The 23973-nt window shown below is 44.4% G+C and overlaps 1 protein-coding gene across 1 annotated transcript; it reads right to left on the bottom strand.

The window, feature by feature from the left end:
* Positions 1–10714: 10714 nt before the first annotated feature.
* LOC142471350 (uncharacterized) lies at positions 10715–20973 on the bottom strand. Its single transcript, XM_075578168.1, has 4 exons — positions 20875–20973; positions 15545–17422; positions 14162–14253; positions 10715–11172 (listed from the first exon to the last, which is right to left on the bottom strand). The coding sequence occupies exons 1-4, from the start codon at positions 20942–20944 to the stop codon at positions 11119–11121; spliced, it is 2094 nt and encodes a 697-aa protein (XP_075434283.1). The 5' UTR covers positions 20945–20973; the 3' UTR covers positions 10715–11118.
* Between the last annotated feature and the right edge of the window lie 3000 nt (positions 20974–23973).

Here is a 23973-nt window from a genome sequence, read left to right as displayed (position 1 = left end):
TCCCCAGCGTACACACATCACCTGCCCCCATAGACATTAATAGGATCCCAGCGTACACACATCACCTGCCCCCATAGACATTAATAGGATCCCCAGCGTACACACAGCAGCTGGCCCCATAGACATTAATAGGATCCCCAGCGTACACACAGCAGCTGGCCCCATAGACATTAATAGGATCCCCAGCGTACACACATCACCTGCCCCCATAGACATTAATAGGATCCCCAGCGTACACACAGCAGCTGGCCCCATAGACATTAATAGGATCCCCAGCGTACACACAGCAGCTGGCCCCATAGACTTTAATAGGATCCCCAGTGTACACACAGCAGCTGCCCCCATAGACTTTAATAGGATCGCCCTCTTACACACATTAGCTGCCCCCATAGACATTAATAGGATCACCCTCTTACACACATTAGCTGCCCCCATAGACATTAATAGGATCCCCCTCTTACACACAGCAGCTGCCCCCATAGACATAACTTTTTTATTCAAACAAATTACTTAAAAATAAATATTATAATAGTATTTGTGTAATTGTGTAATTGTGTAATTGTGTTCCCTTTAATGTTGTATTAGTGATTTATTTTAGTTTTCTAACACAAACTCTCCTCTTTCCCCCCTGCAGTCAGGTTATACTCATTGTCGGTGTATATGTGCAGTCAGGTTATACTCAGTGTCAGTGTATAGTGCAGTCAGGTTATACTCATTGTCGGTGTATAGTGCAGTCAGGTTATACTCATTGTCGGTGTATAGTGCAGTCTGGTTATACTCAGTGTCAGTGTATAGTGCAGTCTGGTTATACTCAGTGTCAGTGTATAGTGCAGTCTGGTTATACTCAGTGTCAGTGTATAGTGCAGTCAGGTTATACTCAGTGTCAGTATATAGTGCAGTCTGGTTATACTCAGTGTCAGTGTATAGTGCAGTCTGGTTAAACTCAGTGTCAGTGTATAGTGCAGTCTGGTTATACTCAGTGTCAGTGTATAGTGCAGCCTGGTTATACTCAGTGTCAGTGTATAGTGCAGTCTGGTTATACTCAGTGTCATTTTATAGGGCAGACAGGTAATACTCAGTGTCAGTGTATAGTGCGGTGAGGTTATACTCAGTGTCAGTGTATGATGCAGTCTGGTAATACTCAGTGTCAGTGTACAGTGCAGTCTGGTAATACTCAGTGTCTGTGTATAGAGCACTTTATCTCCCTGTGCCTCAGGCACCAAAAACATAGATTATAAGCTCCACGGGGCAGGGACTTGTGCAAAATATCTCTGTAATGCGCTATGTAAAAACTAGCAGCGCTATACAAGAACAAAAAATTAATATTATTTTTGCATGCACAGTGAGAGAAAATATATGTTATGGGCGTATGAAACAGTTACAGACCAGATTAAAATGTGAGACAGCCTTAGATTTGAAAGAACTTAAACTGGTGGTGGATGTGAGAGTCTCTGGTAGGTTGTTCCAGTTTTGGGGTGCACAGTAAGAGAAGGAGGAGCGGCCGGATACTTTGTTGAGCCTTGGGACCATGAATAGTCTTTTGGAGTCAGATCTCAGGTGATAAATGCTGCATGTGGTAGGAGTGAGGAGCTTGTTCAGGTAGCTGGGTAGCTTGCCCATGAAGAATTTAAAGGCAAGACAGGATAGGTGAACTTTGCGCCTAGACTCTAGTGATGACCAATCTAGTTCTTTGAGCATTTCGCAGTGATGTGTGTTGTAGTTGCATTGGAGAACAAAACGACAAATTGAATTGTAGAGGGTGTCAAGTTTGCTAAGGTGGGTTTGAGGTGCTGAGCCGTATACTATGTCTCCATAGTCAATAATTGGCATTAACATCTGCTGTGCGATACGTTTTCTGACCAGCAGGCTTAGGCTGCGTCCAGGGTGGCGTTGAGCTGGTGCGGGCGCACACACGCTGGCCACGATGAGACACATTGAGACAATGTGTGTGGCTTGCGTGAGCTCCCTCCTGCGCGCGCCCGTGAGCGCCCGCCTGCGCGTGCCCGTGTGCTCCCTCCTGCGCGCGCTCGTGTGCTCCCTAATGCGCGCGCCCGTGAGCGCCCGCCTGCGCGTGCCCATGTGCTCCCTCCTGCGCGCGCCCGTGTGCTCCCTAATGCGCGCGCCCGTGAGCGCCCACCTGCGCGCGCCCGTGTGCTCCCTCCTGCGCGCGCCCACGAGCTCCCTCCTGCGCGCGCCCGTGAGCTGTAGTCGGAGCTCAGATTCAAGAGTTTCAACATCTCTCGTCTGTTGAGCATGTTTAGGGGGGATGATAGGTTACAGTATGGATTCATTATCTCCCGCTGGCATTAATCAAGATTGGGAGTTTATTCATTTTTATGATTATAGATTACTTTATATCTGGTTTATTATTTGTTGCATATAATTAGGGTGACCAGATTTTCAAAATGAAAAACCGGGACACTTTAAAAACATTATACATCACGTCACTCGCCCCCCCCACGTTACCATGACAACAAGACACTAACGTCAGGCGGTGACATGTTGCCATGACAATGTGGCATCACGTGATGCCTCGTCACCATAATGCATCCCGTTGTCATGTCAACTTGATGACGTCACGGAGCAGCTCGTTGTTATGGCAATGTGTATTACGTGACGTCGCGCAGCCATGTTGACGGAATTTGGAGGGGAGGATACAGCCATAGGCAAGATAAATAAATATATAATAAATAGATATAAAAAAAATGTAATCTCCGCGTTAGCTTTCACTAGAAGGTGGCAACCCTGGCTGCAGTGTGTGTTTGTGTATACAGAGGTAGGCCCTGCAGTGGGTGTTTGTGTGTATAGAGGTGGGGGCTGCAGTGTGTGTTTGTGTGCATAGAGGTGGGGGCTGCTGTGTGTGTTTGTGTGTATAGAGGTGGGGGCTGCAGTGTGTGTTTGTGTGTATAGAGGTGGGGGCTGCAGTGTGTGTTTGTGTGTATAGAGCAGTGATTCCCAACCTTTTTTGTTTGGAGGAACCCTTTAAGTATTTCGTTACATTTTGGGGAACCCGTATCTGGTTGACATGTTCAACGGGTAAATCACAAAATAGACGTGTAAAGAAGTGGGGGTAATAAATAATAATTAACTCATACTTTTGAATAAACAATGTGTATATATTTTCTAATGATTTTGGTATAAACATCCCCCCCCCTACATCTCACATCACCCCCCCCTACATCTCACATCACCCCCCCCCTGCATCTCACATCACCCCCCCCCTGCATCTAACATCACCCCCCCCCTGCATCTCACATCACCCCCCCTACATCTCACATCACCCCCCCCTGCATCTCACATCACCCCCCTACATCTCAATCGATCTCTCCCCCCCTTCTTTCTCCCTCCTCTCCTCTCTCTCACCCCCCCTTCTCTCCTCTCCCTCACCCCCCTTCTCTCCTCTCCCTCACCCCCCCTCTCTCTCTCTCCTCCCCCCCTTCTTTCTCTCTCCTCTCTCACCCCCCTTTTCTCCTCTCCCCCTCTCTCCCTCCCTCCCTCCCTCTCTCCCTCTCTCCCTCTCTCCCTCTCTCTCTCCCTCTCTCTCTCCCTCCCTCTCTCTCTCCCTCCCTCACACTCATTCTCCCACACTCACTCTTCCACACTCACTCTTCCACACACAGTCGCACACACACCGTCACACTCTCGCACACACACTGTCTCACACACACACACACACACACACACACACACACACACACACACACACACACACACACACACACACACACACACACACACACACACACACACACACACACACACACACACACACACACACACACACACACACACACACACACACAGTCACACTCTCACATACACACTGTCACACTCTGTCACACTCTCACACACTGTCACACTCTCCCCCCCCACTTCCATCTCTCCCCCCCTGCAGCATCTCCCTCTCCCCCCCATATGCCTATCTGCAGCGGCGGCTGCTGGTTCAGCGGAGGCGGCAGGCTGTGAGCGGGCAGGGAGGGAGCCGGGTGCCAGGGGAGGGAGGGGGTTTGCCAGGGGAGTGAGGGGGGGTGCCGGGGGATTGAAGGAGAGAGCCGGGGTGCCGGGGGAGTGAGGGGGGGGGGGCGGGGGAGTGAGGGAGAGAGCCGGGGGAGTGAGGGAGAGAGCCGGGGGAGTGAGGGAGAGAGCCGGGGGAGTGAGGGAGAGAGCCGAGTTTCCGAGGAGCCAGAGGGAGGGCCAGAGTGCCGGCGGAGGGAGGGCCAGAGTGCCGGCGGAGGGAGGGCCAGAGTGCCGGGCGAGGGAGGGCCAGAGTGCCGGGGGAGGGAGGGCCAGAGTGCCGGCCGGGGGAGGGAGGGCCAGAGTGCCGGGGGAGGGAGGGCCAGAGTGCCGGGGGAGGGAGGGCCAGAGTGCCGGGGGAGGGAGGGCCAGAGTGCCGAGGGAGGGAGGGCCAGAGTGCCGGGGGAGGGAGGGCCAGAGTGCTGGGGGAGGGAGGGCCAGAATGCCGAGGGAGGGAGGGCCAGAGTGCTGGGGGAGGGAGGGCCAGAGTGCCGGGGGAGGGAGGGCCTGAGTGCCGGGGGAGGGAGGGCCAGAGTGCTGGGGGAGGGAGGGCCAGAGTGCCGGCCGGGGGAGGGAAAGCTGGAGAGAGCCAAAGCCCCGCCCCCCGGCATACTCCATCCAATCCCCTGCGGCCCGGCATTCTAAAGCCCCACCCCCGGCATACTCCATCCAATCCCCTGCGGCCCGGCATTCTAAAGCCCCGCCCCCGGCATACTCCATCCAATCCCCTGCGGCCCGGCATTCTAAAGCCCCGCCCCCGGCATACTCCATCCAATCCCCTACGGCCCGGCATTCTAAAGCCCCGCCCCCGGCATACTCCATCCAATCCGCTGTGGCCCGGCATTCTAAAGCCCCGCCCCCGGCATTCTCCATCCAATCCCCTGCGGCCTGGCACGTTTCTGCAGAAGCCCAACCCCTGGCAGTAAGAAAAAATACTTGCCGGGCTGCTCTGCATCCTCTTCCTCCCCGCCGCGCACCACTGCCCCCCCATCCCCGCGCGCTCCGCCGCCGACACAAAAAAAACGGGACCGAATGGTCACCCTATATAATTATACTAGCTGATATACCCGGCGTTGCCCGTGAGTTAAATTTCCCGCTCCCTCCTCTCCCCCTATTTCTGTGCTCCCCTCTTTCTCCGTTCCCCCCCCCCAGAGGGAGGGAGGAACAGTGGACAGGAGGGGGGGGGGCAGTGGACAGGAGGGGGGGTGGGGACAGTGGACAGGAGGGGGGGGATACAGTGTCACACACACACACACACACACACACACACATACACACACACACACACACACACACACACACACACACACACACACACACACACACACACACACACACACACACACACACACACACACACACACACACTGTCAGACACACACACACGCAGTGTCACACACACAGAGTGTCACACACTTAAAAACACACAAACAGTGACACACACACAAACAGTGAGACACACACAGTGTCACACACACAAACAGTGACACACACACACACAGTGTCACACACACAAACAGTGACACACACACACACAAACTGTGAGACACACACACACAGTGTCACACACACAAACAGTGACACACACACACAGAGGTCTCAGTCCCGTGCGGCGCCTTTCTCAGGCGCAGGCCCCGCCCCCCCGCACTGCGCTCAGCGGCGGCTTTCTCGGGCGCAGGCCCCACCCCCCCACAGTCCCGTGCGTTGCTCAGCGGCGGCTTTCTCGGCCGCTGTACCCCCCACCCTCCTCCGCTGCCATCCGCAACGTACACCGGCAGAGGCAGGAGGAGGAGCCGAGAGTGCGGCGGGAACAGCGGCCATGCAGCGGGAGCTGAGCCGGGCAGAGGAACCAGAGGCCAGAGGCGGGCCCCAGCTGCTCCATACTGGCCGACCCTCACCGAGAAGGGGCCGTGTGAAGGAGGAGGCCAAAGGGGGTGAGCGGGACAGAAGGGAGCGGCGGAGCCTGGTGGTGCGGGTGATGGGGGGAGCCGGCGGGGAGGTGAGCTGGGGAGGGGGGTTATGGGTGGGGGGGGGGGTTAGGGTGGGGAGCTGAGCTGGGGGGGTTAGGGTGGGGAGGTGAGCTGGGTGAAGAGGACAGTGGCCTAAAGAGTGTGTTTCAGCTCATTTTTAAACCATTTATTATTTATTTCATCTTTGATTTATCCCTCCCTGTCCCATGTGACAGTTTGTCCCCGTTTGTTACACTTTGTGCCTCCCTGTGTGCTGTGCGGCGCCGTGCGCCATTGCGGACACTGCTTTGGGCTCTGCACTGGAAGTGAAGCTAGTCACGTCTTCAGCGGGCGTCCCACGAGGCTCAGCGGCGTGCTGTCGGCGTTAGGCAGCGGAGACACCAACGGAGACTGCTGTATTCGGTCTCGGGACTCGTGTGTGTAAATTCACATTGTGGACTGACCATCTCATCGTCCAGAAACGGAGTGAGTGCACTCCACGGATCCAGAGGGCCCTCCTGCCTGGTCTGATGATCGCTGGTCTGCTGTTCCTTCCCTCTACATTGGGTGAAGAGTGACGACTACAGCGGTCCCCCTGTGTGGTAACCCCACCTATCCATTGTCTGATTTTATATACTCTGATGTACGCAGAACTTATTACCTTTTTGTAAAATTAACTTTTTATACTGTGCTTCACTATGTACTTTGTGCGCCTTGTTCTTCCTCCTGTTGCAAGCAGGTATGCACCACACACAGACACATAGCCAGGCCCTAGTACACCTTAGGGGGTCCAATCTGCGACCTGGTGGGGGTCCATGGGTTACATATTATTTGCCCCTATAACGTTTTATCGGATCCCCATTATAATCACACCAGTTACCCTACATTTTTTTAAAGGATCACTCACATATGTATTACTTTCCCCTATAGAGTTTGTTAGAATCAACCTCTTACACACACACCAGTGGCCCCTATACGCTTTAATAGGATTGCCCTCAGACACGTTACCCCATAGAATTTAGGAGAATTATCCTATAAAGGTCAAAAAAACATTATTTCAAGAAAATCAATATGGGGAAACCGCTGTTACTTAGGTGGAAAAGCGAATATACATTAATTAATACGGTGATTAACAACAACTCATTCATATGATAAGAGGACATCTCATGTATGGGATTTATAAAAAGAGGGGTGAAGGGAAGAGATATTATGGCCTTCAAAAATCCTGTGTGTGACACCATCTTATCCCATATTAACTTAGATGAATCCACTGTATGAGACGTCCTATTGTCCCATTTGAGGAAGTGTCACTGACTCAAGGACTAGGAATTGGCAAGAGATTAAATATATTCCCTGTGGGTAAAGCACCATGACGGTGACACCCTGCGGTCACTGTGCGTATTACAGGAGGTATATCCCTATGGGTACAGCACGGTGACGGTGACACCCTGTGGTCACTGTGTGTATTACAGGAGGTATATCCCTATGGGTACGGCACAGTGACGGTGACACCCTGCGGTCACTGTGTGTATTACAGGAGGTATATCACTATGGGTACGGCACAGTGACGGTGACACCCCGTGGTCACAGTGTATACTGCAGTCCTAGGCCCCGGGAAAGCTGTCTGTGGCCTTGCGTGTCTTCCAGCAGAGGACTGCTTAGAAAATACGGGGGATTTGATTATTCCAGAGCTGGACACACGTGTTGGTCTTATCAATGAACTACAAAGTGTCATTGCTACAAGGTCTCTTCTCCTGTTGCTAATACATTTCCCTATTCAACAGGTATGTCCGGCACCATAAGATATATTCTGCAATAACCAGGGTTAAAAAAATTGGGTTCAACCCAATCCAACCTGATGAAGGACCCTGACAGTTTGGAAAGCTTGTAACATTTCAACAACTACCTGTTGATCCAATAAATGGTATCATACCTCCATATCATACTCCCTCTCCTTCCTTTGTTGAACCTCTAATCTTATCTTACACTTGTTCTGGACCTTTGCCATCTAGGATGTCCGCATGTTAATAAATATTTAGTTTCGAACGTTCAGATTCTAAGTTATGGCGTGACAATGAAATGAGAGATGTAAAGATAGACTGAAAGGGAGAGAAATAACAAATGGAATCAAATACTATTAGAGAGAGGACGAGCGGGAGGAAGATAGAAAGAAAGGTAGGAAAGAGGGTGGTGGTTAAAGTTGGAGAGAGACAGGTACCTGGGAGAGAGGAGAATATAGAAGGGAGGGGAGGAGAGACGGAGAGAAACAAGGAGAGGAAGGAAGGGGAGGAGAGAAGAGGAGAGAAGGGGAAGAGAAAAATGTGGAGGAGAGAAGAGTTAGATGAGATGGGGTAAAAAGGAGAGGAGGAGAGAAGAAAATGAAAGGATGGGAAAAGAGATGAGACGTGAAGAGATAGGAGAGAAGAAAAAGAGTAGAGAGGAGAGAAGAAAAAGATGAGAGGGAAGAGGAAAAAGGGAGGGGAGAAGAGAGAAGTTGTCAGAGAGAGGGAGTTGTGTGTGAGTAAGAAAGATTGGAAAAGAAACAGAGAAAGAGATATGGATTTTAAAAATGGAATTCAGGCATTAGGTGACACACTGTGTGCTCATTTGCATGTCATTTCCCAGAATCCCTTGCTGCAGTGGAAGCACTGTATGTTAGGGGATAATGGTGAAAGGCAGGGTTGCACATCTGTCTAAGACATGTGAAGGTACTCACAAGTGTTCTTTTTATTTGATATAGATAGATGTGCTCACAATATATATATATATATATATATATATATATATATATATATATATATATATATATATATATATATATATAGTGGTTGACAAATCACCAAAAAATCTACTCGCCACACAAAAAAATCTACTCGCCACCTAGTACCAAACGTGTGCTGCTTGGGCTAATATTTACTCGCCCGGGGGTTAAATCCACTCGCCCGGGGCGAGCAAATGTATAGGTTTGTCAAACACTGTTTATATATATATATATATATATATATATATATATATATATATAAAAAAGAAAAAAGCGCCCAATCCTAGTGCATTACTGTGAAAAAAATAGTTTAATTCCCAATAAAAGGCTCATAAAATGAACTCACAAACATAAAGGATAAAAAACCATTGTATGAGTAATACTCATGCTCCAAAGGATCTGGAATCGCTGCTGCTCTGCTACTCTGCCCCGTGACACCACCGCATCTAGTACAGCCCTCGTGTATCTCTGCCAGCAGGAACTCACGTCATCAGGCTCTTCACAGTACTCTTTCCCCGGGAACACACCTCCAGATACTTTAGGTTCCCACCGGGGACTATGTTTGCGGCGGAACGAACAGATGACGTCACGCTGTGCACGGAGATGGCAAGCAGGAGAATGTCAGGCAGAACTTATAAATCAACGCTGAAGGAATCCACAGCACACCTGGCCCTACGCGTTTCAACAACAAAACAGCAGTCCTTTTCTGTATATATATATATATATGTATGTGAGTAGGTCTAATGGCTTTGCATCTCATCCCAGCCTCTGTTTAAAAGCTGTGTTTAAAACAGCATGCATTGGCTTGAGGATTGGCTTGTGTAATACGAGCTTGAGACAAAAGGTGGCACTGAGTGCTCATTTGCATGTCATTTCCCAGAATCCCTTGCTGCAGTGGAAGTGCTGTATGCTGGGTGACAATGGGGAAAGACAGGGTTGCAGACCTGTCTAAGACATGCAAATGAACATACAGTAATATTTACAGTTGCTTTATGCTTTACTGTGGAGGGTTTTTGTCACTTTTTTTACCCACCATAACCTTAATGACAGTGGTGATTACCTAGTCTAGTCTCAAACCTGCTAGCCATTAAGACCAGCCTCACACTGATGATACGCATCAAGGTTGAAACATGTATGTGAGTAGGTCTAATGGCTTTGCATCTCATCCCAGCCTCTGTTTAAAAGCTGTGTTTAAAACAGCATGCATTGGCTTGAGGATTGGCTTGTGTAATACGAGCTTGAGACAAAAGGTGGCACTGAGTGCTCATTTGCATGTCATTTCCCAGAATCCCTTGCTGCAGTGGAAGTGCTGTATGCTGGGTGACAATGGGGAAAGACAGGGTTGCAGACCTGTCTTAAGACATGCAAATGAACATACAGTAATATTTACAGTTGCTATATATATATATATATATATATATATATATATATATATATATATATATATATATATTTATATATATATACACACACTGTATATAAAATGTTATTCAGCATCCCACCCAAGAGGTGGCCGCACTGTATATAATGATAAAGTTTTAGGACTGAAAGGTGCTGTATAAAATTAAATATATTATATAAGAACCCATTCCAGAGGTGGCTGCTCTGTGTATAATTCTAAAGATCTAGGATTACAAGACAGAGGTATGGGATAGGGGAGTTAGAGAGGGATGAGAGGGAGGGAGAGATTGGGGTGTGAGAGATACAGGAGGGTCTTGCAAGGCGCCTGACACGGGGGTGGGCCCAGTGGAAACTGTAATCCTGGGCCTTTGGAAAGTTGTCTATGGCCCTGTACATATATACAGTATACTGTACATAGCATAAGGCTTGGAGGCCCACCATTCTTGCCCGGGTGCTCGAATTAGGAAGACTAGCAATAGAGCAAGAAATTACTTGACGTTCAAGGGACTTATAATGGAACCAACAAGTGGTTTTATTAAAATCAACGTTTATATGTCTACTTCCTGTGAGTTTTGACGACATTACTTACAGTGGTAGCAACACAGGAAGTGGGCAGGTTATCCAACTGAAAATCATTGATCTCCCTGTGTACATTGTGGTGCAATCATGGCCTGTGGTACGTGTATTTGTGGATTGATCTAAAAACCTATGACGGGTCATGTTGAATCTTAATGTGGAGAGACGTTACTGGGTCTTCTTGCCTGAAGAACAATTCCAGAGTCCCTCAAAGATGCACGTTTATACAGTATGTCTACTTCCTGTGAGTTGTGTTGACATCACCAGCAGTTGTAGCAATACAGGAAATGGGCAGTACATATCAAAGAGTCCCTCAAAGATGCATGTTTATGCAGTATGTCTACTTCCTGTGAGTTGTGTTGACATCACTAGCAGTTGTAGCGACAGAGGAAGTGGGCAGGACATATCAAGGGTCCCTCAAAGATGCACGGCATTGCTCTCGTAGCTCGAGTCTTTCAACATTTTCGCAACCTAAAAGAAATTTAGAAAAAAAAATCTTCAAACATCTGAAAATGCTTAGAGAAGATAGGCACATTCGTGGATCTTAAGCCCCAAACCTTGCGAACTCTGGTTTATTCAACTTGAACTTCAGAGCAAACTTCTGAATACAAGTTAAATTCAAGGAACATTCAGACCACATCCCGAGAGACCCCAATTCCTTAGTTCTTCTTTTTTTATTTTTTAATAAACAGGGCAAAACAAAAAAAAAAGAAACTGCAAATGTTTTGTGAAAAGTTAAAAATTCCATAAAGTTTGCCCAAATGTATAATTTTTGTAAAAATTTTTTTGGGAAAAAAGCCAAAAACAACAACTTTTTTTTAGAGAAAAAATACTAAACCAATATGGCTTTAATAATTATTATAAGCTAAAGCAGTAAAATTCTGGGCATTATTGAAATCCCTGCTCTCTGATTGGTTAGAATCATTCAATAATGTCCGGGATTTTTGGCAACTTGCCAACTCACCTTTCAGAGATACAGGGGGAGCGCGGTGAGAATTTGAAATAAAAAAACTGGGAAATTTAAAACTGCTAACAGTAAATGCCTCTCCCGGTCCAAGCTCCAGCTGCATCTCTGTTCCTCTCTTCTCACACAGCATGTCCCTCTTCCCCCTCTCCCTCTCTCTTTCTCTCTTTCTTCCACAACTTGTATAGCTTCTGCTAAGTTAATTTTTATCTGTTTTTTTTTTAGTTTGTAGTTAAAATCACTGTCCCCCAACATTTCTTCCCATTCTCCCCTTCACACATCTCTCCCCCCCACTTCTCCCCCCTCATCCCTTTCCCCCCTTACCCCCTCACCACTCTCTCTCCCCCTCACCACTCTCTCTCCCCCCACCTCTCTCTCCCCCTCATCTCTCTCTCCTCCCACCCCCTCACTTTGCTCCCCCCTCACTTTGCGCCCACCTCGCCTCGCTCCCCCCTCACCTCCCTCCCCCCACCTCTCTCTCTTTTTCCCTCCTCCAACTCTCTCAATCTCCCCTCTCCTATCTCTTCTCCCCCAACCTTGCCTCTCTCCTCCCTCTCCCCTCTCTCCTCTCACCCCTCATCTCTCTCCTCCCACCCCTCATCTCTATCTTCTCACCCCTCATCTCTCTCTCTTCTCCCCCTCACCTCTCTCTCTTCCCCCCTCATCTCTCTCTCTTCTCCCCTCACCTCTCTCTCTCTCTCTCTCTCTTCTCCCCTCCCCTTCACCTCTCTCTCTTCTCCCCTCCCCCTCACCTCTCTCCCTTCTCATTTGCTACTTTACTTCTTTTTCCTACACAGGTGCATCACTGTAGTTCCGAGTTATATATCTTTACAAAAGTGTCTATTATGTTATGAAAAAAGTCTACATTTAGCCTATAAAAGTAACAATCCCCTCAGAACAGGGCATTACTGGCCAATAATGCCCTGGCTGGGTTACCTCGGCTTCGCCTCGGGCCTTCAACTCTTCCAGCCAGGGCATTATTGGCCAGTAATGCCCTGTTCTGAGGGGGATTATTACTCAAGTAAAAACATTTTGGAGCTGGCAACAGAGAAGTTAGAAATGGGAAAGGGACTTCAGGAAATGGGAGAAAGCTGTCTCTAGAGTGGCATAGAGGGGCATCTATTTCTAGAGTTGTGTGAGTAACGTGATAATTTGTAGAGCTGGGTGGTCCCATTTTTTTTTTAGAGTCGACTGATTAATTTTTGGAGGTGGGTGTAGCTTTTTTTATCCGTGGGTTTTGGGATGCAAATGTTGTTGAGGTCGGTTAAACATTAATGGACCTGGATGAATATAGGTTCCCAGGTTAGGCGATACAATTTATTAACTGGAGTAGCAGAGAATGTGTGAGGTTTCAAAAGTTGGGTGTCACAGTTCTAGACTTGTCAGGTTCCTGGAGATGGATGTTACATGTTCTATAACAAAGGGTAGTTGTTCTGTCCTAGAAACTCGGTAAACTTTGTCAGGTAGCTAAACTCATTCCCTTCTATCATACAAAGGCAGGATATTCTTTGAATCTGTGATTAACTTTATTTAAAGGAACAAACAGGAATGAAGTGAAAAGGTCACTGAATGTACAACAATAAGGAGTAGGGTAAAGAAACAAACAATGCTATCCTTAGGAGAGCAGGGGGTCAGGACAAGGCAACAGACTGCCCGAGAAGGTATGTAGCTTGCCACACCGACCATTGAGGGAAAAACAGGAAGCCCTCCCCAGAAGCAGGAAGAGACACAAACAAAACCCCAGAGTAGTTGCAGATGGCAACAGACAAGAAAACAGCTCTGGTACAGAAATACAAAGAGGGGAAACAGAGAAGGGGAGGGACTGAAGCAAAGGGTTACCAAGCAACAACAGGAGCAAAAACACAGTGATGAAGACAGCACACAGTAGTAAATGGGATTTTCATACTGTACTGTAGTTCACATGTAGAAAAGGGGATTTCTATAGTAGTGAGGTTTATTTCTATAGTCACAGGATACATTTTCCACAGGAGGTTGTGGGAGGGGAACTGTGATGACACATTTTTCTAATAGGAATGATCACAATTCTGGATTCAGTTGTCATGTTTCTAGATCTCCATAACACATTTTTAGAGGCACATACTATATCTCAACAAGGCCTTGTGAAGGCCTTCTGAAGGTGGGAGATACATTTCGAGAGTTGATATATGTTTGGTATATCCCTATGATGGTTTTAAGGTAACAGATTTCTAGGGTGAGTTGGTAGCCTTCAATGTTGGGTGGATTCCCATATTCTATAGTTTGTTTTCTGGATTGTATATCAGATGCCTCATGGTGCCCAGCTCCAACCTCCGTTCTTTCTCCTGATTGGTGGACAATCAGGAAGCAAAGAGCCTTCAGTAGAAGACGCTCTGCTAGTACTGGGAGTCGCCTTGGACATGGCATGTGGTCTATGACCATAACTAAATGAGGGGCATTTACTCTTTGTGGGGGCTGTACACGAAGGAGAAAGGGGCACGTTAGAGACAAATTACTTACTGAGAAGCAAAGCAACATCAGGATGCTGGTAGCCAGGATGGAGGCAACAGGTGTAAGGATGATAGCCCAAAGAGGGAATATAACCAATTGTCCTATGTGAGAGATAGAAAGCAATTAAACTATCTATCTATCTATCTATCTATCTATCTATCTATCTATCTATCTATCTATCTATCTATCTATCTATCTATCTATCTATCTATCTCAATATATCTATTATCTATCTCAATATATCTATTATCTATCTCAATATATCTATTATCTATCCATCTACAGTTTATCTATCTCTATCTATCTATCTCCTGTATAATCTTTCCATTATTTATCTGTCTGTCTATACATTACTTTTATATATAAATACATCATTAGTACTTCTGATTTGCCCATGTCTCAGCTAGAGTTACGCATCCAGGTAGGTATATGGAAAAAGAGGGGTGATGAAAAAAATCCCAGTGATAAATAGTAGTGATCCTACTCACATTTTATGCGAGTAATACACGTCTTTCGGTTATTGCGATTAACTACAGTAACTCACGTTGTAGATCGTCTGCTGGAGGTCAGGAAACTCCCCAAAAAGATAGAGGCGAGGACACAGAGGATAGTGCAGATTGCTTTATGAAAACATAGTAGTAAAAACAGTAACACTCACAAGCAGATTAAAAGTGCAGGTAGTGGGACCACCCTGGGTCATGACCTACGCGTTTCATCTGTTAGAACTTCTTCAAGGGGAAAGTTCTAATGGACGAAACGCGTAGGACGATACCTCCAGCAGGGAAGAGATTGCCGAGTAGAGGTAAGGTACTATGGAGGATCTACCAAGACATTTGGACTCCCTTGATTCAGTGACCTGATGTGGATGGCCGACACAAGGTTCTTCTGAGAGAAGAGGTTCTTTTGGACTTTTCACACCTTCATGAGCCAGGGTGAGTGTTACTGTTTTTAATACTATGTTTTCATAAAGCAATCTGCACTATCCTCCGTGTCCTCTCCTCTATCTTTTTGGGGGAGTTTCCTGCCCATCCAGCTGTCGATCTACAACCTGAGTTGATTACCCGCAATAACCGAAAGCCGTGTATTACTCGCATAAAATGTGAGTAGGATCACTACTATTTATCACTGGGATTTTTTTTCTAGTTTTACTGTGTTCCACTATTGTGTATTTTTTCTTCTCCCCTCTTTTTCAATATATACCTACCTGGATGCATGTGCGCTCCTGATCTTTTTGCCTTCATCACCTTAGTGGACTTGGATTGAATCCAATTCAGAAGCAGCACCCATTACAGAACAGTACACACCTATTTTTTTTTGTATTATCTATTTTATTTCTTTTATTTATTTATTACAGTATTTGAGCTCGGTACTCTTGTTCTCAACTAGAGTTACCTTTGGTAATGGAAGAGTTCACTGTGTTATTGGTTGATACGGGTTGGCTACTGGTCTCATGCCCAGTAGATGTCACTTTTTTAATGGCTAATACTGGTTGGTTACTGACCCCAGGACTTAAAGTGGACATTGTATTTCTGGTTGATAATGGTTGTCTACTGGTCTCAATTCTGGAATATGTCCCCATGTTACTTGTTGATGCTGGTTTAATACTGGTTTTAGTACTGTAAGATGTCTCAGTGTTACTGGTTGATACTGGTTGGTTAATGGTTTCAGTCCCAGGAAATGTCACTGTGTTACTGGTTGATGCTGGGTGACTGCTGGTCTCAGTACCAGAAGAGGCCACTGTGTTGTTACTAGTTGCTGCTGAATGACTACTGGTCTCAATTCTGGAATATGTCTCAGTTGTAGAAGAAGGGACCATGTTACTAGTTGGTGCTGGTTGACTACTGGTCTCAATTCTGGAATATGTCCCCATGTTACTGGTTGATGCTGGTTGACTACTGGTTTCAGTACTGGAAAATGTCCCGGTGTTACTGGTTGATACTGGTTTTCTACGGGTCACAGTCCTGGGAAATGCCACTGTGTTACTGGTTGATGAAGGTTGGCTACTGGTCACAATACTGAAAAATCTAACTGTGATACTTGTCGATACTGGATTACTGATCCCAACACTGGAGGATGTCTCTGTGTTATTGGTTAATACTGGTTGGCTACTGTTACCAATACCGGAATATGTGTCTGTGTTACTGGTTGATAATGATTGACTGCTGGTTCCAATCCTGGAATATGTCTCTGTATTACCGGTCGATACTGGTGGGCTACTGGTCTCAGTCCTGGAAGAGGTCACTGTGTTACTTGATAATGCTGGATAGCTACTGGTTCGATTACTGGGAGATGTCACTGTATTACTGTTTGACACTGGTTGCCTACTAGTCCCAGAACCTGAAGAGGTATTTGTGGTGATGGTTGATACTGGTTGGCTAGTAGTCTTAGAACTGGAAGATGAGACTGTAGCACTGGTTGATGAAATTGGGCTACTGTCATTAGTCCTGATAACAGTTTGAACTGCTAAAAGTTGGATGGCCACCACTGTATCGTTGTTCTCCACTTCTATGGACATAATCTCAGTCTTGCTGTTCCCAGTATGGACAGTAACAATGTTAATAGTAACTTCTGTTGTGTTGATGACCCTAGCACTGGTTGTATTTGTTATACTGTTTGTAGAACCAATGTTTATGTTGAATGCTGTAGCTTCATTCGTCACACTGGAGAAGACTTTCCTGTGGTTATTCCCAGTATTAATAGAAAACCGTACCTCCAATTCTGGGCGTTTGACCCCTACCATACAGGAGTCACTGGTCCTACCCGTTTTCAATACCGATTGGCTACCGGGCCCAGTTTTGGAAGAAGTCACTGTGTTACTAGTTAATACTGGTTCGCTACTGGTGCCAGTAACGGAAAAAGTCGTTTTATTACTGGTTGAAAATGGTTGTCCACTGATTCCAGCACTGAAAGAAGCAGTATTACATGGAGTATCTTCTTCCTTTCTGGTTCCAGTTTGGCCGGCCACTATTTTAATGGTAACTACAGAAGATCTACTGCTCATTGTAGAGGACGCAATCTTTGTGTTATTGGTTTTGACTGCGAAAATTTTAATAGCCACGGCTATTAGGTTGCTGGTCACCGCACTGGAAGATACCACTCTCATACTGGTCAACCCTGTAGCCTTATTGGAGAAAGCTTTTTTGTTGGTAGTCCGAATAGTTTTCTCAATCATTAATGGTAGTGGTTTCATAGCCACATTACTGGTCCAAAAAGTCTTCTCAATCGCCGATGGTTGTGGTTTCAAAGTCACATTACTGATTCCAGTCTGAGCTGAGAAAGACAGGTTAACGGGTTAGTAATTTCAGAACGGGTAGCTACAATGTCATCCCTCCTCTCACACATTGGGGGGGAACAGAAAAAAGGGACAGTGAGACAGTGACAGAGAAAAGGGACAGTGAGATAGTGACAGAGAAAAGGGACAGTGAGATAGTGACAGAGAAAAGGGACAGTGAGATAGTGACAGAGAAAAGGGACAGTGAGATAGTGACAGAGAAAAGGGACAGTGAGACAGTGACAGAGAAAAGGGACAGTGTGACATGAGACAGTGTGACATGAGACAGTGTGACATGCGACAGTGTGACACGAGACAGTGTGACATGCGACAGTGTGACACGAGACAGTGTGACACGAGACAGTGTGACACGAGACAGTGTGACATGCGACAGTGTGACACGAGACAGTGTGACACGAGACAGTGTGACACGAGACAGTGTGACACGAGACAGTGTGACATGCGACAGTGTGACACGAGACAGTGTTACACGAGACAGTGTGACACGAGACAGTGGCATGAGAGAGTGGCATGAGACAGTGGACAGTGGACAGTGACAGTGTGACAGAGCAGAAGGGACAGTGAAAGACGGACAGTTACATTACACTCCTTATAATACTTATTATGATTATTATTACATAGTATTATTAATAATATTATTGTATCATTACTGCTGTAAATAATTATAGTTATTTAAAGAATAATTATAATAATATAAATAATAATAGTCATATTATAAAAAGATGTCTATTAATCTAATCAGAGTAATACTATTATTTATAGCAATATATTAATTATTATATTTGGCAAAACAATTTTTTAGAAGTACTGTACTAATATTAACAACAATAACAATAATAATACAACCGATTCTGATATTATGATAATAACATTCATATTTGTTATTATTATTATTATTATTATTATTATTATTATTATTGTAATAATATTATAATAGTATTAATAATAATGATGATTCTTGTTGTAATGATATTAATAATACTACTACTAATAAAATAAATACTCCCCACCATCTTGCATTATGGTGGGACAATAACCACTAGCATGACACTATTCAACATACGTGCTTTCAGTTTATTGAAGGACTGCACCCTGTAAAAATATATCTTAATGTTTCAGATTTTATTGTAACAGGCCTGAAGAAGGGACTGTTCTTCAGCTTCTACTGTAACAGGCCTGAAGAAGGGACTCCGAGTGGTCCTTGCATTATTTTGAAACCTTGGTTAGCCATTGCAGGTGACCCTGCTACCTTACTTCTGTTCTTGTTGTTGTGTCTACTCAATGGGCTACCAAGGTACAGTACCATCCTCTACTTGTGCCGATGTGGAAGATACCACAATGGTCAGCACACAAATGCCACGGAAATTGGCACACCTTGACACCGACATCTTCTTCTTGGCAGCAAAATGACATCCTAAAGACCTCATCCTTAAGAGCCCTACTCTACAGAGCAACAACCTCTGGTATGCTCAACAGCTATGTACCAATAGGGACATCTGCAAGATTATGAAACCACCTTAGTACAGTATTTTAAACTTGGAAAAAAAATACTAGGGGGTCCATGAGCTTAATAACAGATTGCTGGGACAGCAAGGAAAGGCTGAAACAGTGCTACAGAAAACTGCAAGAGCTCCGCAATACCTTTATACCTCCGCTTAGCAATACCTAAACCTGTCATGCATTCCGCCCAACCATCAACCTTAAACTCGGCCATTCCCCCACTCACATCACTTTTATAGCCACTACAATCCTCGTAAAGGACAATGGTATACAGACATTCATGTAACGCAATCCTGCAGACCACCCCAACCTAGCTTAGAAATTAGAGTTTATATAAAATATATCTAAAAAGATTATAAAACTGAATATGGGAATCTACAAAGGTATCTCGCATACCCTGGAGGGTTTTCTTCTTCTTGTCTCCACGGACTCACCACTCGTACAATGCATGTTCCTCATACAGTATGTGAAATGTGAGTGTATTTCTCCCCCTATTTGTCGTTTTTGAATACAAATTCTAGAGTCACTACATACGCGCGAGTACTTTTACACCTTTCTTGCGAAAACGGGAAGACTGCTGCATTATCTCTCAGAGATATACACTGAGGTCCTCTTCATCATTGCTCCAATCAGAGAGAGAATGAGTCTCTGATATGCTACATCGTTAAGGGGAACTTGTGAGTGGAACTGATTCACATTCACTCATAAGATATTATCATCATATTGGTCGCACTATTGTATTTCTTTCATCTTATCTTTTCATATCCACGCTGCGAACTTCCTGCGCTCCTCTCACTTGGAAGACATCAAGATTTGCATAGACCTGGGAATGGTCAACGGAGGGATTTTTTTCGCGCTTTTATTATTATACAATATTTATACACTATTGGTGGTGTTTAAATATTTAACTATATTCACATTTTGTATGATCACTATTGTGTATTAGTATATGTTCGCTACATATAATAATAAAAATAATAATAATAACAGCATGTTCTTGTATAGCGCTGCTAGTTTTACGTAGCGCTTTACAGAGATATTTTGCAGGCACAGGTCCCTGCCCCGTGGAGCTTACAATCTCAAATCTACAAACACTCAGATGCTGTACAGCAGTGATAACAACACACCTCTTTCTTTTATTCATTTTAACTCCAATTTATTTGAGGTCACTTGTTGCAAATTAAGAAAGGTTGGATTTGAACACTTTTACACTAGTGACTTTACAGTTACACATTAGTGTTCTACCAAGAGGGCCCCCTGTCCAAAGGAATTATTTCCCCCCCATCCCCCACTTTTTTTTAAATTAAACTAAAAATAATTATCCTGATAATGAAAATGGTAAGGGGGAGTAACAATAACAATTACAACAATATCTAAAGTACTGTAATAATATGAATTTAATACTAGAGTAATACAATAATACTCTTCATGGTAAAATAATAATTCTAGTGATAATATAATAATAATCCCATTATTTATATATTTATATATATATATATATATATATATATATATATATATATATATATATATATATTAATGTGTGTGTATATTAGTATGATAGTAATATTTATAGTAAAATTACAATAGTAATTAAAAAGTGTAGTATTCATAATAATGACAACAATAATTATAATGACAATAATAATTAATATTATGAGTTTAGTTGCATAATATTAGTAATACATTGTATTAATAATACTACTACTACTGATAATAATAATTGTTATTGTTATTGTTATTTAATATTATTAGTATCATGAGTGATAATATTACTGCGACTACTTCTAATATTAATAATTAGAACCAGGTAATGTGCTTGAAAGCAAAGCAACATTATCACTGGACCGCTCAGTAACACTCGTTAGCAGAGAGTAAGTTGCCCGGTACTGATCCGCATATCTGTCCTTCCAGGCTCGCTCTTACTTACCCATCAGGCAGAAAACCAACAGGGCAAGTGGTCCAAGCCAGAAGCCCATCTCTGTTCTCCGAGCACCCATCCCGTCTGCTCGTAGCTGGCAACGTCCTCTGGATAGAGCATGGGGAGATTCTGCACACGCAAGTTGGAGTAGGACGCAAGGCACTGTAGGGTGACTGGGCGTGTTCAAGTATCTCAGATACCTGTCGTCAGACTTGTACTTAATGAGAGTTGTTATCAGCTGGGCGATACGTCTACACACTGCCGATAAACTCTCACCTTTGCCTGTTTGCCGACCAATTAATAACACTCGGCGGACTCCCCCCTTCTTAACTATCTGATTTCAACTTGTATTCATGGAAAATAATGAGTTGGCTAACTAAATGATAATATGGGTTCATTATTGATACGTGTGAGCCGGTGACAAACATCAAAACTTCGCAAAACCCATACGTTTTGACCGCTACACCTATTACAAGGGTAAAACCCATTGACATTATTTTTTTCTTCTTCAACGACTTTCCTGTATCATTCGTATATATTTATACATTTCTCTTTAAATCCATAGTCGTTTGAATAATATGAGCTTTTTTTGTAGACCAGGATTCTTCCACATCTTTTGCAAAGCTACAGTACGTCGTTCCTCTGCTGCTCTACTGCTAAAGCTTTAACCTCGTATCACATACTACACCTGCTTAAGGAAGCATATGAGTAGCTCTATGAGTGATAGTTTTACACCGCATACATAAAGCTTGGCCCCCTGCAGACGCACTTACCAGAACTCCCTCCTACTGTCTCTGTACGTTCTTCCTACCTACCAATTAGACTGTAAGCTCCTCGGGGCAGGGACTCCTCTTCCGAAATGTTACTTTTATGTCTGAAGCACTTCTCCCCTTTATGTGTTATTTGTATTACGTGTTATTTATATGATTGTCACGTGTATTACTGCTGTGAAGCGCTATGTACATTAATGGCGCTATATAAATAAAGACATACATACATAAATACAGTTATACTGAGAAGTTATATGGGGTAATAGGAGGAGTTATAGGGAGCTGTTAAATATGGGGCAAAAGGAGAAGTTATAGGGAGCGGTTATATGGGGTAATAGGAGGAGTTATAGGGAGCTGTTAAATATGGGGCAATAGGAGAAGTTATAGGGAGCGGTTATATGGGGTAATAGGAGGAGTTATAGGGAGCTGTTATATGGAGTAATAGGAGCAGTTATAGGGACCGATTATATAGGGCAATAGGAGGAGTTATTGAGAGCGGTTATATGGACTAATAGGAGGTGTTATAGGGAGGGGTTATTGTGATGGTAGGGGGTAGACAGCCTTCATTAACAATGGTGGAGCCTGGCTGGCTGCCCCTGAAACCGTATGGCAAGGGCTGAGAGTGTCAGCTCTTGGGTCTAATATTGTACCTTACTGTGTTGCCCTGTAATTCTGTTCCCCTTATCCTGTCCCCCATAGGGTTATAACCTAGGAACCGGGTGTGCGGGGTTAACTGTGTAAGCCCAGTGGGCCAGTTAATGCATTCTGTGCTGTATTCCCTTTGCCTCATGGGCACACAGCTGCCTGTGCAAGCTTATACGTGGGTTGCCTTGTATGGGTGGCTCCTTATGAGAAATAGCTGCAGGGCAGAGACTTCTGGAACATGAGGAAAAAGGGGGATATTTGGGGGCAAACAGGGTTAACCTGTATTGCCTGCCAGCAAGGTGTTAGAGCTGGGTCAAGAAGGCTTGTATGCTAACGCAGGTTTTAGGACCCCAGCTCGCAAATCCCAGTTTTAGAGTGTCAGCTCTAGGGATCAAATGTTACTGTTACTGTATTGGGTGTAGGAGCTGGTGTCCTAGAACAGGTTTTAAAGCCCCAGTTCACAGACCCCACATTTTAGGTCCAAATAGTAGAGTGCAAGCTCTAGGGACCAAATGTTAGTTTTAGAGAATTTTAAAACTACAATGCATTTTGTGTTCGTGCTGTTAGCTGAACTGCATACGGGACAAAAGGCAGCCAGGTGTGAATTAGCATTTCAATGCCACCAGCTCAGGTATAAGGATTCCCTGTGTTAATTGCCACATGGTGAGGGGGAAGGGCTGTGGACTTGCTACTGTATCTTCAGAGAGAGCCTGTGATTCACCTAGACACGGGAGCCAGGAACACCGGGGGTATGGGGCTAGCGGCTAGCCAGGAAAATGGTTGCTGGATTTTTCAATAAATATTTTTATTATTGCAGTTAACAAATAAGTTTAATTTAGCAACTGCCTTCTATTTAGCAGGAGCAGATGGTCCTAGGGTCACTCTTACATAGAGATGGATGAACTATTTATTTGCATATCCTATTTGCATATTTCCCCGTAATCCCAGGGGCGGGGCAATTTTTGGGTGCACCACGGTGTTAATTAGTATCTATACTTGTTAAATGTTATAAATAATCAAACAATTAAGATTATTAGTAATCATATTAATTAAACACGTCACTTAATTTATTATTAAATAAAAATACAGTTATTAACAGTAATAATTAATAACAATTAATCATTTATTTTATCCGGGTGAAAATGTTCATTCCAGTCACTGAATTAAAGCATTATTTGGGGTTAAATAAAAGCAAAATACGATATTTGATTTTTTTTTTTTTAAATTAACAGTTACTGTCACGTAATTAATTCGTCAAACAATGACGATTGCTATTAGATAGGACTTTTATTAAATTGTATACTTAATAATAGTTACATTACAAAAATGATCAGTTGAAGGAGTAGTAGGGAAGGGTTATGTGGGCTAATAGGAGTTATAGGGAGCGGTTATATGGGGCCATAGGAGGAGTTACAGGGAGGGGTTATATGGAGGAATAGGAGGAGTTATAGGGAGAGGTTATATGGAAGTGTTAAGTGGAGCAATAGAAGGAGTTTTAAGTGAGGTTATATGGGGCAATAGAAGTTATAGGGAGTGGTATTATGAACAATAGGAGGAGTTATAGAGACTTGTGATTTTCTGATTTTCCTCTGATTTGTATTTTTATGTTTTACATTGCACATTGACTGATAATGTATTAATCTGTACACATTTAGGGTACAGGTAAACACATTATTAGCCAATGCATTTTTTG

This window comes from Ascaphus truei, chromosome 20 (genome assembly GCF_040206685.1).
Source record: "Ascaphus truei isolate aAscTru1 chromosome 20, aAscTru1.hap1, whole genome shotgun sequence".
NCBI lineage: Eukaryota > Metazoa > Chordata > Amphibia > Anura > Ascaphidae > Ascaphus > Ascaphus truei.
The sequence above is the reverse complement of the archived record's forward strand: the minus strand, read 5'-3'. Positions and strand labels throughout refer to the sequence as shown.